The sequence below is a fragment of the Microtus pennsylvanicus genome, chromosome X (genome assembly GCF_037038515.1).
Source record: "Microtus pennsylvanicus isolate mMicPen1 chromosome X, mMicPen1.hap1, whole genome shotgun sequence".
Lineage (NCBI taxonomy): Eukaryota > Metazoa > Chordata > Mammalia > Rodentia > Cricetidae > Microtus > Microtus pennsylvanicus.
The window spans coordinates 91,246,027-91,265,081 of NC_134601.1; the positions used below are offsets into that span (position 1 = coordinate 91,246,027).

General features: G+C 37.8%; 1 protein-coding gene across 12 annotated transcripts in view; it reads right to left on the reverse strand.

Annotated features, from left to right (window-relative positions):
* Positions 1–19,055, reverse strand: part of Heph (hephaestin) — an 80,971-nt gene that overhangs the window by 20,923 nt on the left and 40,993 nt on the right. For all 12 annotated transcript variants that reach the window (XM_075958754.1, XM_075958761.1, XM_075958759.1 and 9 more), the window contains 3 exons: positions 7,065–7,278; positions 5,285–5,424; positions 3,988–4,119 (listed from right to left, as the gene is read on the reverse strand). In XM_075958754.1, the coding sequence (XP_075814869.1) occupies positions 3,988–4,119; positions 5,285–5,424; positions 7,065–7,278 (486 nt within the window). The remainder of the gene's footprint in view (positions 1–3,987; positions 4,120–5,284; positions 5,425–7,064; positions 7,279–19,055) is intronic.

The window sequence follows — 19,055 nt, forward strand, 5'->3', positions numbered from 1 at the left end:
AATACACAGATTAATGGAGATGGGTTAAATTAATATGTAAGAGTTAGCCAATAAAAAGCTAGCGCTAATAGTCTAAGCAGTGATTTAAATAATACAGTTTCTGTGTGATTATTTTGGGGCTAAGTGGCCAAAAACCAATAAACGAGCTGCCCCCTCCTCCAAAACAAAAAGCAAGGAAAAGATGCCTACCTACAATCCAAAAAAGACTGAGGTCTGAAAAAAATTCCTTCCCTCATAGCCATTAAAAAAAAAGCAATCTTTCCAGTACTTTAGTGTAGACCTCTAGTCTCTAGCAACTTGAGACAATAAATTGTCTGTTGTTCATATAATTCAGCTTGTGATATTTCCTTGGGCCACCCCTAAAAAATTAGTTCAACTTCTGTACTACAAATATTTATAAATAATTTGAATTCAGGTATGTCCAACTCATGGCCCACAGACTGGAAAGGTTAGCAAGAAGTAGAATCCTCCCCAAATATCTTTTGCCCAGAAAAAATTTAGGGTAGCTCAAAAGGAACGGTTTATCAGTGCTCAGGAACAGGATGTTTGATGTGGCAGTCTGCAAATGAGAATGGGTCCCATAGGCTCATATATTGAATACTTAGTCTCCTCTTGGTGGAACTACTGTTTAAGAAGATTAGGAGGTGTGGCCTTGTTGGAGGAGGTGATTCACTAGGAACTGACTTTGACGTTTTAAAAGTCTATGCTGTTCCCAGTTAGTGCTCTCTCTCTCTCTTAATATCTATCTATATATATATATATATATATATATATATATATATATATATATATATATGAGATAGCTGCCTCCTCTTGCAGATAAAGATACAAGCTCTTAACTACTGGTACCTCAGAACTGTGCCCGCCTCCCAGCACTGGAAAAGCAGAAGTAAGTAGCTCTCTGAGAGTTTGAAGACAAGTTGGTTTATATGCTGAGTTCCAGGCCAGCCATGGCTACATAGTGAGACTCTGTCTCTCTCATAGAAAATCAGAAAGAATACCTTGGAATACATCAAACTAAAGAAAAAAAAAACCTCTACATTAAAAACTTCGTAACACTAAAGGAAGAATTAAAGCAAGATGCTAGAAGATGAAAATGTCTCCCACAGTTACGGACTGAAAAAATATTATTGTGAAAAGGATTACAGTACTCAAGGCAACCTACAGATACAATGCTGTTCTTCACAAAACTAAAAAATATTCTTAAAATTCATGTGGAAGCACACACACAAAATACCAACAATAAATGCCATGTATAGCCAAAGCAATTTTGAGCAAAACGAATAATCCTTGGTTCTATGTCAAACTGCACAGGCTGAGTTAGAAAATAGAATAGATCTGACACAAAGCAGAAACACAAATCAGCAGAATAGAGAGCCCAGATACAAGCCCAAGTCATAATAGTTATCAGATACCAGACAATAATTTCAAAAACATACATTTTAGAAAAGTCTCTTCAAAAATATTGTAAGTTAAAACTGGATAACCATATGTAGAATGAAATTCTATCCCTATCATCTCACATACAATGAAATAAAACCTAACCCCAAATTAACCTAATACCTAAACCTAAACTGTTGACATTGTTAGTCAGAATAGTATGGGAAACATCTAAAGGCATAAGAATATTAAAGGGCTTTCTAGAAGTGGTTACAGCTGTTCAGTAAATAATACCAACTATTGACATTAAGATCTCATGAAATTCCAATGTGCAGCACAGAAAAGAAACAGTTAAATGAGTAAATGACAGGGTATAGAATGGAAGAATATCTCTACTAGTTTGATATCTGACAAGATTAATGTCTAGAATATAAAAAGTACTAAAAAAGGAATTAAACTGTAATAAATCAAACAATTCAATTATATAAATGAACTAATGAACAGTTCTCAACAAATGAAATATAAATAGCTAATAAACAAATATAAACTTCTCAAACTCACTAGTTATCTAAGAATTCCAAATTAAAACTACATTGAGATTCCATCTCATTCCAGTCCCCAAAGCAATCATTAAGTAAACAGAAAAAGAACCAAAGAACCAGGCAGTGGTGGCACACACTTTTAATCCCAGCACTAATCAGGCAAAGACAGGAGGATCTCTGTGATATCTAGGCCATCCTTGTGTATAGAGCGTGTTCTGGAACAGCTAGGGCCATTACACAGAGAAATCCAGTATTGAATAACAAAACAAAAAGAGAAGAAAAAGAAAGAAAACAGAAAAAGAAAGAATTCTTACATACTTCTGGTTAAAAAGTAAACTAGTCAAGCCCACTATGGAAATCAGTATGTGATGGAGGTGGGTCTTGTATTTATCTGTTGCTTTCATTAGTTAATTAATAAAGAAAACTGTTTGGCCCTAATAGGACAGAAAATTAGGTAGGAGGAGTAGACAGAACAGAATTCTGGGAGAAAGAAGCCAAGTCAGTGAGTCACCATGATTCTTCCACTCCAGAGAGCCGCAGGTTAAGATCTTCCCTGGTAAGCCACCTCGTGGGCTACACAGATTATTAGAAACAGGTTAGATCAATATGTAAGAGCTAGCCAATAAGAGGCTGGAACTAATGGGCCAGGCAGTGTTCAAAAGAATACAGTTTCTGTGTAATTATTTCAGGGCATAAGCTAGCCATGTGGGCGGTCGGGTGCCGGGGATGCAGCCCACTGCTCCTCAACACAACAAGTATGGGAGTTCTTCAAGAAAAATTCTTCTTGATATGTACTGAAACAATTCCAAGTCAACATATCACAAACATCCTAGCATATCAATCACATCTTTATTCTCAGTAGCTAAGTTATGAAACTAAATGTGTTCAACAGAGGATAAGATAATTTTATTTATAATTATAAACAAGGAATTCCTTTCCACCATAAAGAAGAATGAGCTTGTGCCATTTGCAAGAAAATGCATAAAACTGGAGACAATCATATTAATCAGTCCAAAAATGCAAATATATATTTTCATCCATTTTTCATTCTTAGATTTTTATGGAAATTCATAAAAATCATGTATATATGTATGACCTGAATGTGTAAATAAAACTGTTCTGGAGAACAAATGAGAAGGGTAGGACAAGAAAGAGGAGAGTAGGGGGATATGGGGGTCAAATAAGATCAATGTACAGTATATTCTTACTTGAAATTGTCTTTACAAAATATTGTGCTGTGCTGTATATAATATATACATACAACAAGAATTAGAAAAAAAACAATGAAAAACAAATTTAAAAAAAAGTTATAAAGACAACTAAAGGGCATCCTAAAATAAATGAAACAAATACCAAACTGATAAGATGCTATAGATACATTTATTGCTAGAGATACCAACATTAATCTGGAAGAAAGTTATTAAGAGAAAGTTCATGTATGGTTTGATTATCATCTAACACTTCATGTACTGATATTACTTCACATTGTATAGTAGTAAAATAGTACAGATTTGATTCAGTTACATTTAGAGATGTGGTTTGAGGGGAGCCTTTAGAGTTGAACACTGGAAAAAGAAACCTCTGGTTTCATGAGGAGACTCAACAAGAACATACACATACATTTTCTGTCTCATCCTGTGATGGCTTGTACAGTCTCAAAGTTCAAGGTCATTTCTGAATAAAGTTCCCAGACCTTATACTTGTAGAACTGTGAGCCAAACAAACTCCTTTTTTTTATAAAGTAGACTGTCTCTGATATTTCCTTATAGTAATCAAAATTTTATTATTTATTAGTTAGTACCCATAAACAACCTAACTAAAAACTGTAAGGAATTGGAAAAGTTACAATGTAAAACCATGTAGTTCACAAGGTATTTTTAACTGAAATACAGGAACTACTGTAAATGCAAAAGAAAAATAAACCTGCCTAGAAGTCCAATTCACCAGTTAATTCCCTCTATCTTTCATTGAGCTACACTCCCAGACCAAGAATGTAAGGTGTTCAAAGCAATAAAACCAGAAGACTAAAATAGAAGGACTGCAAAGCCTTTGTCCTTTCACTCACCAGGCTCGGCAGCCTGTGGCCAGCCAGTATTAGACTCTAGAACTCCATGGGCATGCACAGAATATGGTCGACTGGCATTATTCTTGAACACCACAGTTAAGATATCACCAACCTCTCCTCTGATAAGTGGACCTGATACATACAAAAAAAGTACAAGTTTCATTAGCAGGGAAGTAAAAAGGGAGACATCAAAGAACAAGGCATAACTGCAAGATCCATGTAACTGGGAATTAATCTTCCTAAGACTAAAAGACATGCTTGGGTTCATTTCAGATTCAGAAGTCCTAAAATTGGTATTGCTATGAACAGCATGAGGGTACCACAAAAGTACAAATGTGCTTCATATTATCCCCATTTTCCTCATCCTATTTTTCTCTATATAATAACCAAAAGCTCTAGAGAGTCTCTGAGTTTTGCGGGATCATTGACAGTAAGGACTGAAGTCTTGCCATGTATAGCCCATAGAATAACTGTACTCTGGTGTAGGAGTTCCTTCTGTTTGTGTGTTGCTTTCATTAGATAGTGAATAAAGAAACTGCCTTGGCCTAGTTGATAGGGAAGAACTTAGGTAGGCGGAGAAAACAGAACTGAATTCTGGGAGGAAGAAAGGCAGAGTGGGAGGGCTGCCATGGAGCCGCCAGGTCAGACATGCTAAATCTTTCCGGGTAAGCCACAACCTAGTGGTGATACATAGGTTAATAGAAATGGACTAAATCAAAATGTGAGAATTAGCCAGTAAGAGGCTAGAGCTAATGGGCCAAGCAGTAATTTAATTAATACAGTTTCTGTGTGGTTATTTGGGGTGTAAGTTAGCCAGGCGGCTGGGACAAACAAAGGGACCTTCTCTCCATCAACAGTACTCTCCTCAGAGGGCAGTGGGTCCTGTCTGGTCTAGGATGAAAATAAATAAACCCATTGTACAAAAGCAACATACAACCTTGATTAAATTGAGGTATGGGGGCAATTGTGGCTCTGTGTATTATTCTTGGTTTTACATGCTGGAGCTCCTAAATTCTCCTGCCTCTGGAGTGTTTTAAAATCTACTACCTTCAGAGGATCCATGTCTCAAAGGTACAGAAAATCAAAACATTCTGGTTCATGTTACAGCAGAATTCATGTTTCTACCACTCCCTTCCATGCTTATATTCATGGCCACTTTATATAATAGGGCCATGCTTTTACTATTCCACATGGAAAAGATGAGAATGAAGGATGAAAAAACCTCCCTGATATGATATAGATGTAATAGAAGCAACCCAGCCTCCTAGATGCCAGGATGTAAGTAGAATTCTCTTACCCAGGATTCCCAAGTGCTCCTCTGGTCCAGACCTCGGCTGAGGAATCCTGAAAGTACCATCAGTGTATTCCCTGAATACAGCTTTCTTATATTTGGAACCCAGGAGCCCATCCTTGTTGCTCAGGAAAACATGACCATAACTAGAAGAATTTAGAGACTGTTATTAGTACCTGACCTTCAACCTTTATTTTCAGTTATGGAGAAATTAATTTAGAACTATACTCATGTCAAATATGAAAAACGTAGATCTATCCATTATAATGTCAAATTGCATTACCATGATTGAAAATAGTACATTTCTGAAGCTACGTTTGTTATTTTTCATCAACCAGATAGATATTTGCAGTTTGATTCACTGAGCTAAGAATCAAAAAATTGTGACTTTGGTTCCAGCTGTAAGTGAATCTTAGATTGGGAATTATTTAACAGAAGGACAAGGCACAAAGTGTCAGTTGAGTATCCATAGTTGCTGTTGGAGATCAAAAGTTGGAAGACATGGGATCTTACAGTTTTCTGATTATAGGATTCTTAGCAGTTGACAGTGTTTATCATTTATTTTAACAGTGAAATTTCCAAATAGGTGAGTCTTGAGGTGTAATCACTAGGTCAGAATTGACAGATATGTAAAGACACTGTCACCCAAAAGAGGAGGCAGGACTTAGAGTTCAGTCCACTGTTTCTGCCCTTCCTTCTTTTCTAGCAATGACTTATAAGCTATGCATGATGGATGAAATCAAGGCTGACAGAAAAAAAAAATTCCTATTTCCTAACTCCCATAGAATTTTAGCATGAAGACTTCAACCTAAACTTATAGAGGTCAAGAATTGACAAAAGACAGGGAAGGCACCACAAACTAGAGGAAACTATTATTAGTAATTCTTTGTACCACAGTTTGTATTCTCATCTCCCTCTTTTTAGTAACAGAGTCACCTAGGCTTTAGTGGAACACATGGCTGTTTTCACAGATGTTACATTGTAGCCATGTGAATAAGTTTAAGAAATAGAACATGAGAAAAACTGATATATACAGCTTACAGGTCTATCCTCCCAAGCAATGCTGTTTTCTGGAACTTGAAAGCTGGGGATAGCCACCACTAAAATAACCATCTTGGTCCCAGAGATGGAAGGAGGAGATGCGGGCAGCACAGTTGCTCATAGGTAAATAACAGCTAAAATTGTAGCCTATTTAAACTACTCCGTTTTGGACTTTTTCTGTTTCCCAGTTTGGTCTGTACCTTAATAAATGACCTTGAGACATTCCATTGCTTGAGTAAATCCCTATGAACTTTAAATCCCATTGTAGGTAAGTTTTATCTAATTAGAAGGGAAGCAAGGCTAAGAGGGCAAGATGTAGCAAGGTCTTTTCTTCAGTTCATTGGCTAATGAACTGAAGCAAAGAGCTGGAATTCAAGATCCTTCAATTCTAGGCTAACTTCTTTTGTCAGAATATTTGGGTGGTTATAAAAATGCTTCCTACTTTCAGTTTCTGTTGTGATCTGGCTGCCCTCACTCCCCCTGACCAATAGCTAAACTTCCTTGTAATTGACAAGGATGTTTGTGTCCTTTCTGGCTGGTGGTTTTCCGCAGATGCTTCCCAGTCTGTTTAAAGGTATAAAAGGCTTTAGCTTGGGAAAAAAATAAAGGTTGATGTTCTTCCAACTGAAAATAAGTCTCCTGAAGTCTCAATCCCAGCACCCCCGCCAGTCTCGGCATCCAGGCTGTGCTGGTGCAGCAAGTTTTGGTATCTAAAGTTATGGTCTCTCCTTTTCTGAAGCCTTACCTGTCCTCCTCAGATGTGTTGTGCCATTCCAGTTCCCAGGTTCTGTCAGGGCAATAATCCCACTCCACCTCTTCTGCCATGATGTAATAGACTCTTGAAGCTTGGTAGTGTTGGCGTGGGCTATCTTGACGACTAGAACACTGGGAGACATTATAAACTGCCCTCATCCCTGCTTCTCTGTGGCTGCCTGCTTGGCAATAGATTTCAAATGTCCCTAAAAGATAATCAGAGAGTGAAATCTGAGTGAGAATACTCATCAGAAGCATGTGGGGAATGGGTTCCCTTTTCTTAGCTATACTTCAGAAGAAAGGTGGTCTATGAAAAAGCCCTTACATGAATTCAAGTGCATTACAAGTTTGTTGAGACTTATATTATGCACAGAAGAGGTCCAGTTCTGAAGCCACTGGGTTAAAAATTAAAGATTTCCAGGAGAATAAGGAACTCCTCCAGGGATGCCATATCCTTGGAAACCCCTCTTTTTTTAGATAAATTATAATCCTACTTGCTACTTATTAGCTATCTAAGCTTGTATGGGTTTCCAATTTCAGTTCTCTCTTCAGTAGATTGAGAATCATTTTGCATCCTTCATTTGGCTGTTTTACAAATAAAGATTGTCTGGCTGGCCAGACCACTTAGCAGGTCAAGGTATTTGCCCCAGGAGTCTGGAAATCTGAGCCCAATCCTTGAACCCACAGTGGAAGTAGAAAATCCACTTCCAAAAATTGTACTCTTATGTCCGTATGTGTGTCATACCATACATGCAATCACACTCATCATATATATCACATACAAATACATGGCCAACAGTAATTAATCCAGAAAGAAACATAGCATGTATCACTATGTTTGATAAATGTGCAGTAAGTGAAATAATAAGTAAACAGTAATCAATACAGATTAATAATTATTATTTAATATAAACATTGACTTTTTTCCTACGAAATGCCCCCAAAACTTAAAGACCTACTAACAAAAAGAAACAAACAAACCCTATGGATTTAAACATATATTTAAAACAAATTGTCTGATTACATGGAAGCTTACATGACAGATCTTTTTTCTTTCTTCTTTTTTTGAGACAGGATTTCCCTATGTAACCCCGCATAACCCAAGCTGTCCTGAAACTTGCTCTGTAGATCAAGCTGGCCTCAAACGCAGAGATCCACCTGCCTCTGCCTCCCACATGCTAAGATCAAAGGTGTGTGCCACCACTTCTGGTATTCGTAATAGATCTTTTAAAGGTGACATCTTAGGCTTTATACCATCTTTAGATATTTATCTTGGATAAGTGTGATATATGAACTATATCTAAATAGCTAAATGAACCTGTCTGTAGCCACAGGTTTCTGTGTGGAAGACTCTAACTCAGATTATGCTAATCAAATGGAGCTAACTATTTTAGTTTTGTTATTTTCATTGTTCCTACATTGCTGCCTACAAACTACCCTGCCACTATAAATATTTCATCAACTAGTAAGTCTCTTATGAATGGTCCCTAAACTATTGATCCAGGCCCATTTTCCACCCTCAATTATTTTGCCAACTAAATCTGTTTCTGACTGCTTCCTTGCATATTCCTACCTTGTATTTTTTTCACTCCTGCTGTTATTCCTTTCTGAAATATATGTTCTTCCAACTCTGAAACTCTACGAGTGCCTACTCCTTTGCAAGATCCAATTCATAGTTTATCTCCTTTAGAAACTTCTCCCTGATTGGTTGGGCCTAATTGCCACCATACTCTTGACCTTTCCATTACTATGTGTTCCATCATTAAGTGACACCATAAAACACTTAGATGTTCTGTATTTAAAATTAGTGCCTTACATTATTTTATAGACACCTTGAAAGCAGGAGTATTTTCATTTCTTTCTGTATCTTCTTGCCAAGGCTTTTATTTTTATCATCCTATGCACCCATTTGATCAATAAATCTTATCACCTCTTCCTTAAAAATCACTCTTTCACTCCATTCCTATGGGCTCGCTCTTGGTTCAAAACCCACTTAGCCCTTTCATTCAGCCCTCTCAGCCTTCCCTCCTAATCTATCTATATTCATTTGTGTCACCCGCTGACCCACAGAAGCACTCTTTTACAGTGACCCCATAGCCCACTTGTCTAGGACACAGACAGGGAAAGAGCAACCAAAGAATAAGACAGCCATCCAACAAAGACAGGACCAGATATTGACTCCAAGAAACAACTTGAACATCATAATTCTAGGTATTTCAATCCCAGTGCAAAACTGCAACATGAGGCTGGGTAGTGATGACGCACGCCTCTAATCCCAGTACTCGGGAGGCAGAGGCAGGCGGATCTCTGTGAGTTCGAGGCCAGCCTGGTCTACAGAGCGAGTGCCAGGACAGCTAGGGCTGCACAGACAAACCCTGTCTCAGAAAAAAAATTGTAACAGGAACAGCCAGGAAAATATGCCTTTACTAGAATCCAGTAACCTTACTGCAGAAGGCCCTGTAGAATGCAATATAGCTGAAGCACAAGACAAGGACTTCAAAATAGCAATTATGAAGATATTCAAGGACCTTAAAGAGAATATAAATGAATCATTTAATGAAGCCCATGGGGGGGCAGTTGAAGGAAATAATGAAAGGACTACAAGAAATGGTAGTGGAATTTAACAATATAGAATCCTTAAAGGAAACTCAAACTGAAATAAAACTGGAAATGGAAAATTTAGGATGAGAGTCAAAAACCTCAGAAGACTCATCAATAGATTATATGGCATGAAAGAGAGAATCTGTAACCTTCTATCATGTAAAATATCCCTTAGCCTACCACTCTGCAACACTTGCTTTCTTTCTCTAGCTCTCTCTTTTTAGACAGAGTCACCTCACATAGCCAAGGCTGGCCTTGAACTCAGTATGCAGCAGCAGCTGGGCTCAAATTTGGCATCTTTCTGTCTGCATCTCCACAGTTCTGGAAAGCCATGCATGCATCACCATGCTTGGCCTTACCGACCTTGCACTGACCTTGAACAAGCTATGTTGGCTCTTACTTTACATTGGTCCTTTTCATCACCATTTAGGCTTCAGCTTATGTGTCACATCTTTGAGAGTATTTCTTTTGGACACACTGCTCTAAAATAACATCATCATCATCATTTCATCATATTACTCCCTGCCTTTTCTTTTCTAACCTGTGTCAGTATCTGAATTTATTCATGTATATTAATAATATTCTAAGAGAAAACCTCCTATCTAGGACAGGGATGATGGTGCATGTCTTGAATCCCAGCACTTGTAAAGCAGAGACAATATAACCTGTCATATTTCAAAGCCAGCCTCGGATACACAACAAGTTTCAACACAGCTGTATATCAAGATCGTGTCTCAAAACACAAAAGTTCACATACAAAAAGATTGTTATATAACTCATTTGCTCTAGTATTACAATCTTACCAGTAAAAGGTTTTCAATTAATAGGGGTTAATGACTAAATGTACCAGCAAATGCAATGATTTATGCATGCTGCCCAAAAGCCAGGCCAGTAAGTTGGCTTAAAAGGTCTTGGCACTCGCCAGCAAAGCTGACAGCCTGAGTTTGTTTGTGGAGCTCACATGATAGAAGGAGAAAACCAACTCCATAAAGTTGTCATCTTACCTCCATGCAAGTGCTGTGCCATGAAAACCCCCCATAAATTAATTCATTAGATTAAAAAAATTGAAAAACAAAAGTTATGTGATGAGTCAGGACATAGTATTTTAAAAATAAAGCATGAGAGCTACTTGATGCTATGGAAACAAGTTATAAACCTTCTGGTCTGGGAGAGTCATATGCCGTTGCAAAAAATTTTCTCATAACAATCCTGTTTTTTTAACTCACTTCTTTTTCAACATTCTTCTGTTCCAGGTTCTTAACATCGAGCATCACAATCTTAACACTCCTAGTTATTGCTACAACTAAAATATCACCGCATTTATGAATATGTTTTACCATGCAATATCAAGTAAGGAAACAAACCACTGGAATCAACCTTCTCGAGTCAAGGTTTTACTTCTTGATGTCTACAGTGATCTTTATATCTCTGTCTCATTTCATTGCATGACAATAGCTACTCATCCTTGAAAGACCAGTCTGAAACTACAGCTATAAAACCTCCATCAGAATGTCTGCTTTCCTAGGAAACCTTCACTCTGTAAGTCAGGAAAACTTTGTTACGGTTACCTTCGTGCCATAGTACTTTGCAGAGAGTGTCATCATGAGCTTAGTAATGTCTACATACTTACCCCCTTTCCCACTATCTTTAAACTACCTGATTCATCCTCATAGCCCCAGTACATAAGGCAGGAAGTGCAAGAAAATAGATATTAAGTGAAAAAGTTTAATAGAAAATAGAAACTAAGGAGTGGGGACTTAAAAGAGGAAAAAGAGGGAAGAAGACGGAAAGAAAGTAGGACAAAAGCAAATGGAACAGAAATAAAGATAAACAGTAAATAAAAATAGACTGGTGAGACAGCTCAGTGTGCAGAATCACTTGTTGCCAAGTCCCTGATCTGAGCTGGATCTCTGGGATACACATGGTGGAAGAAAAGAATCAACTCCCACAAATTGTCTTCTGACCTCCACAGGCACATATGAGTGTAAACACACACACACACACAGAAAGAGAGAGAGAGAGAGAGAGAGAGAGAGAGAGAGAGAGAGAGAGAGAGAGAGAGAGAGAGAGGGAGACAGAGAGATAGAGAGACAGACAGACACACATATACACAGAGAGATACAGAGACATAGAGACACTGAAAGAGAAAGACAGAGAGTCAGAATCAATAGGTATATTTTTAAAATCACTAAAGAAAAAAGAATTGGAAAAAAAAGAAGAAAACCTCAAGAAATAGAAAGAAGCAAGGAAAATGAATAGGAAGAATGCAAAGAAAAACTAGAGCAAGACTCCAGCCAGGAAAGCAGGCAGGGTAACTGCAGATCTTCACCTCTGTCCTCTCCTCCAAATCTAACATGCCAGTCTCACGGCCAGCTCTGAGACAGACCACCTGTTATAGTCGCTCCTCACTCTCTGTCCTCATTCCCGGGAGATTAAACCGATCCTTGTGGAAAATCTTGCTTTCCTTCCATTTGTAGACCCTCCCTCAGGCCCCCACCCTTCTAGCTCATTTCTAAGTGTAAGATCCCAATACCTAGAAGCATTTTACCCAGAACCCCCAGGAGCCACAGCTAGCATAATCCCAAATAATTCCCTACCAGGCAATACACAGCCACTAGACCCTCCTAAGAACCAGAGGGGGCAAGAGAAACTAAGGAACAAACACCCACCCAACAAAGACAGGACCAGATAACGGCACCTAGAATTAGAATCACCCCAAACCAAGATGCTTAGAAGCCAGCATGAAGACATAATTACAGCCAGGACAAGATGTGCCCACTAGAGCACAGCAGCCCTACCACAGTAGGTCCTGAGAATTGCAACATATCTGAAGCGCAAGACAAGGACCTTCAAATAGCTTTTTTCAATATGATAGAGTTCCTTAAAGAGGAGATGAATAAATGCCTTAAGTAAATCTATGAAAACACATGCAAATATTGGAAAGAAATGGATAAAACAGTTCAAAATCTGGAAGGCAAAATAAAAATAATAAACAAAATCCAAATTGAGGAAATGAAAAATTTAGGAACTCATTCAGGAACCTCAGAGAAAAACCTCACCAACAGAATATAAGAGACGGAACAAAGAATTTTAGGCGTAAAGAAGATAAAAGAAATGCTTACTTTGTTCAAAGAAAATGTTAGATCTAAAAAAAAATTTAGACACAACATATTCTGGAAATCCATGGTACTATGAATGAACAAATCTAATAATAATAGGGATAGAGGAAGGAGAGAAAGCCCAGGTCAAAGACACAGAAAATATTTTCAACATTTCATAGAATTTCCTTAATGACAGAATCATAAGGACATACTTTAAAAATTTGTACTCTACCAAACTGGAAAATCAAAAAGAAGTGGAGAATTTTCTCAATATATTCCACTTATCAAAGTTAATTTAAGATCAGATAAGCAACTTTATTTTTTCTGGTTTTTCGAGACAGGGTTTCTCTGTTCCTTTGAAGCCTATCCTGGAACTAGCTCTAGCTCTTGCAGACTAGGCTGGTCTCAAACTCCACAGAAATTTGCCTGCCTCTGCCTCCCAAGTGCTGGGATTCAAGGCATGCACCACCACTGCCCAGCTCAGATAACCAATTTAAACAGGGCCAAATGGTTTTAGCACAGAATTCTACCAGACTTTCAAAGAAGAGTTAAGGCCAATACTTCCCAAATTATTCCAAAAATAACAATGGAAGGAAGATTTCCCTATTCGTTTTAGTAGACCACCATTACCCTAAAACCCAAATTACATAAAGAACCAACAAAGAAAGTTACAAATTAATTTCCCTTATGAACATCAGACTCAAATATCCACAATAAAAAACTTTAAAAACAAATCCAAGAACACATAAACACACACACACACACACACACACACACACACACACACACCTTGATCAAGTAAGTCTCATCCCCAAGATACAGGGATGGTTCAGCATACATAAACTGATAAATGTAATCCACCATATAAACAAGCTGAAAGAAAAAAAAGATCATCTCACTAGATTCATAAAAGGTCTTTAGCAAAATCCAACACTCTTTCATGATGAAAATTTCTGAAAGATTAGGGAAACAATACAGACACACCTCCCATAATAGAGGCAGTTTACTTCAAGTCCAGAGTGAACATCTACTTAAGTGGAGAGAAACTCAAAGCAATTCCACTAAAATCAGGAACAAGACCATGTTGTCTACTCTCTCCATACCGACTGAATATAGTACTTGAAGTCTTAGCTAGAGCAGTAAGACAACTGAAGGGAATCAAGAATACAAAAATTAAAATGGAAAAAGTCAAAGTATCTTTACCTGCAGACAATATAATAGTATACACAAGTGACCTGAAACTTCTACAGCTGATAATTCTTTTTTCAGATAAGTAGTGGGATACAAGATTAGGTCACAAAAAATGAGTAGCATCCCTATAAACAAATTACAAATTGAGAAAGAAAAAGAAAAATGCCTTTCACAAAACCTCAAAAAATATATAATATCTTAGAGTAAATCTAACAAAGAAAGTAAATGACTTGTATGATAAAAACTTAAAGACTTTGAAAGAAATTGAAGATGTCAGAAAATGGAAAGATCTCTCATGTTCATGGATAGGTAAGATTAGTATAGTAAAAACAGCATTGAACCAAAAGCAATCTACAGAGTGAATATAATCCCTATCAACATGCCAACACAATTCTTCACAGATCTTTGAAAAGACAATTTTCAGCTTCATATGGGAACACACACACACACACACACACACACACGAGTCAGAACAGCTAAAACAATACTAAAAAAAAAACTGATGGAGGTATCACCATTCCCAATTCGAAGTTGTACTACAGAGCTGTAGTCATAAAAACAGCATGGTGACTCACAAAAGCAGACATGTTAATTAATGGAATTGAATTGGTGGCCCTGACATAAATCCACACACCTATGAATACCTGATTTTGACTAAAAAGCCAGGAATATACAATAAAAAAAAGATAACATCTTCAAAAAATGCTACTGGTTAAAGTGGATTCCTGCATATAGAAGAGTAAAATAGATCCATATTTATCATTCTGCACAAAACTCAACTCCAAATGAATCAAAGAATCCAGTGTTAAACCAGATACTGTAAACCTGATAGAAGAGAGAGCAGAGAACAGCATTGAACTCATTGGCACAGGAAAAGACTTTCTGAAAAGAACACTATTAATGCAGGCACTATGATCAACAATAAATAAATGGGACCTCACTGTAAAGTTTCTGCAGGGTAAAGGACACCATCATTGGACAAAACGACAGCCTAGAGATGGAAAGAGATTTTTAACCAGATCCACATCTGATAGAGCTAATATCTAAAATACATGAATAACTCAAAAAAAACCACCTGTGTATCAAGCTATAACCCCTTTCAAGGATGGGGTACAGATCTAAACTGAGAATTCTAAATAGGGATAACTCAAATAACTGAGAAATACTTAAAGAATTGTGCAATATCCTTAGTCATCAGGGAAATGCACATTGAAATCACTTTTGAGATTTTTATCTTACACCCCTCAGAATGGCCAAGGTCAGTAAAAACAAATGAAGGCTCCCTCTGGCAATGATGTGGTGGAAGGGAAGCACTCACATACCGCTGAAGGGAAGGCAAACTTGCGTAGAAACTATGGAAATCAGTGTGGTGGGCTCTAGGAAGATAGAAATTGATCTCCCTCAAAACCCTGCTATGCCATTCTTGGGCATATGCCCAAAGATGCTTCATTGTACCACAAGATACTTGCTCAGCCATATCCATAGCTGTTCTCTTCATAAGAGCGAGAAACTGCAAGGAACCTAGATGTCACTCAATAAATGAATGGAAAAAGAAAATGTGGCAACATACTTGTGGAATATTACTCAGCCATTAATAAAATGAAGTCATGAAATTTGCAGCTAAATGGATGGAACTAGAAAAAAATCATCCTGAATAAGGTAACCCAGACCTAGAAAGACAAATATGGTATGTATTCACTTAAATGTAGATATTAGATATTAAGCCAATGACAACCAAGCCATAATGTGTAGAACCACAAAGACAGGTATAGAGTAAGTAACATACTAGTGGGCACAGATAAATCTCCCTAGAAAAAAAATAGAATAGATAATTATGGAAGGATGGGGAGGACTGGAACAGGGGGATCAAGAGAGGAAGTGTAGGAATGAGGGAGGGAATACAGGGAGAGACAGCTAAAATTAAGGGCATTGAGGGGCAATAAGGAAACCTAATACACTAAAAGCTTCCTAAAATATATGCATATATGAAAGTGATCTAAATAAAATTTCCAAGTAATAGGAGAAACGGAGACCCAATTGGACATCTCCTATCATTGAATGAAGCTTCCAGTACTGGTAATGAGTTACATCTAATTGAGTTGTTGGCTAACAGATCTTATGCAAACCCCAAACAACCCAGGCTGTTCCCAAGACTGCAGGTTGCTCTCCACAAACTGACAGCACATTTTGGTGCTCTGAATAAGGAATCATGAATGTGTTTAATCCACACATTTTGGTGTTCTGGGTGAGATATCTTTAATGTGTCAGTGAATCATTTCAGAGGGCTCAGTATGAGAGCTGGATAGCCTGAATTGATATGAGCGTGTGGGGGAAGATCCCTTGTTGGCGACGCATGGCATGTTGGGGATTTGAATTTTGAATGTCTCAGGTGCCAAAAGCAATATTAATCTATGAGTCTCCCAAAAGCTCCCAGCTCGTGTGTTTGCAGTGGGGCGTAGGGTCCCAAGGCAAAGGGAAATCTGGCCATCTCAGGTTGGAAGAACCTATCTGTCACTCTTGGCAGCAGTGGTCCATGACCAGAAGGCTTTTCTCCAACACTACATCTTTTATCTCCTTCTTCTCGTTCGTCAAGTCCTATTAAATGCTACTTCAACTTGCACTACCAGAGGTGGCTTTCTCTTAAGCAGACCAACGCCCAGCCTGCCTGTTCACTTTGTCTTCTGTTCTCACTCTGGAGAATCTCTTGGTTCCTCTATCTCATATCCAAGAACAATAGCTAGCAAATTTATTCTTTAAAAACTAGATTAAGATATTAAAACTGGCTTGTAAAGTTTTGTCGAGCAAACCAGACATAATACAATTCCTCTGGGGCCTCTTTGTTCCAGGCCCTATCTTAATCAGACAACTTAGCAGCCCGGCCACCTGCTGCTAGAACAGCAAGCAAGTCTCTGCCAGTTCTTCCCCTGAGGCTGCCTGGCCAGTCCATTCATAGCTAAAATGTCTGCTTTCACCTTGAAAACATTTTGGTTTTGTACTGTCTTTGCAGACAAAGGACGGTCATGGTCTTTGCTGATGATACCTATTTGAGAGCTTGAAAGGAAAGTTCCATTACCCGAGTGTCTAAAGTAAAACTTCCACACTGAGGCACAGTTGCCCTCCAGTACTCAGTGGGTTAATAAAGAAATCAGTAGAGACTCTTGAGGCCTCACAGACTCTGATACAAGGGCCTACAGTAAGTACATAAGTAAACAAATAAAATCCCTAACCTTAAGACACACTCAGAGTATTGTTGCACTATCAGACAAAAAAGGCACAGAGAACTTGCTGGTTTTGCTGGAAATAATAAAGAGATTGCTAGCAACGTATTTCTTTCATTGATTTCTGAACATACAAATTCTAACTAGACCTCTTTAAGTGTTTCAAATGTGAGAAGCAGGCTTTGCCTTTTCCTAGAGCCAACAGGCTTCCTACTGAAAGAAGTAAGCTCATAAGCAGGTTTCAATGGGAAAACGCGCTCAAAACTAGCATGCTGTTGTTATTGACTTAAAGATTGCTTTTTGCTACCTCTTTGCAGCCTGATAATGAAAACGATTTGCCTTTCCAATGACTCCTCTCAATATTCAGGCACCCATATCTCCTAGTATTAAAAAGGATAAATGTGTGTAAAGACAGAAGGCGTTTCAGTTTTGAAAATGGCTAAAAGAGTTGCATATCTCCATATGAAAAGGTAGACAGTTGACGCAAGTGGCAAGGGTCCGAGTAGGTGATTCAAAGTATGTGAAATACGAGACATAGAGGGTACATATTATATTAAAACGTCTGTGTTTAATTCATTGATATTAAACCTCTACTTAAATAAATGGGGTTTTCATAAGTTGTTACTGGCTACTAAAGCTTTATAAAAACATCATAAAATTTTCATAGACATGGTCTCAAAAATTTAAATTTCTTTCAGATATTTAATTAATATCATGTTTGTGTTAATACCTTTTCTGGTTTCTTTGTTGCTACAGCTCAGATACTGATCAGCTGCAGAAATTTGCAGCCTGTTTTTCTGGTATGGGGATCTCAAAAGAGATCAAAATAGACAATGGTCCTTCTGACAATTGAAAACTTTATCTCTTTTTGCCAATTTTGAAATGTTTATGTCCCTCTCAAGGTCATAAAAATGCCCTATAATCCCAAAGACAAGTCATAATTGAAAAGCTTATTTCTCCCTCAACAATTAAATATTTAAACAAAAAAATAGAGGGGGAGGGAATAAAGGAACTGACTTCTCGGGATCAACTTACCAAAGCAATGTACACTTTCAATTTTAAAAATTGTTTCTCCCAGTCTTTCCCCTGACACCCATACAAATTAACATCATAAAAAGCAGGAAGTTTTATCCAAACCCATGATTTTATAGAAATTCTCTCAAGGACCTAACTAACCTATGTTTGGGTACTATTCCCTTTATAATGTAGGGCTGAGGGTTCACATCTGTGCTTTCTCCTACAGGCCCTCTCTAGCTACAACAGGATTGGCAAAGTGACACCATAACCTAAACCAGAAGACAACAACCTGGTAACAAAAGAGGGACTCTTGCCTAACTTTTAACCACATAGAAATTGCATGCCGCTGCTATTCTTTCCCAGAGTTACTCTCATAACAACGTTTTTTTTCTCTCTCTCTCTCTCTCTCTCTCTCCTGGTTTAAATTCTGAAGCAAGCCTATGCATGCCTGGATTCCGGTTAATCTGGCTTGCCCGTGACATGGAAGATCTGCTTCAGAACAACTTAATTATTCCCTTGAACATATATGTACAAAAGATTCACTGAAATGATTGCTAAGGGCTGACTTAGCTGCCACAGTTGGAGCTACAACTGCGAAATTATCCTTAACTCAGTCCGTCCAAACTAAAGCAACTGCAAATTCCTATCTTCAAAATGAACATCTGGAAATGATGTTTTATACTAACTGGCTCAAACCCTTTAATTGTTTTTTCAGGATTAAATATCAAGATGCGGTCTTTTATAGATAAATCACTCTGTCTGCCTCTTTCTCGAAGTCCTAGTGTGTCTTTGTCTACTCTTCAAAAGGACTACCCTTACCAAAGTGATGCTGATTTAGGCTGCCTGCCCAGTACA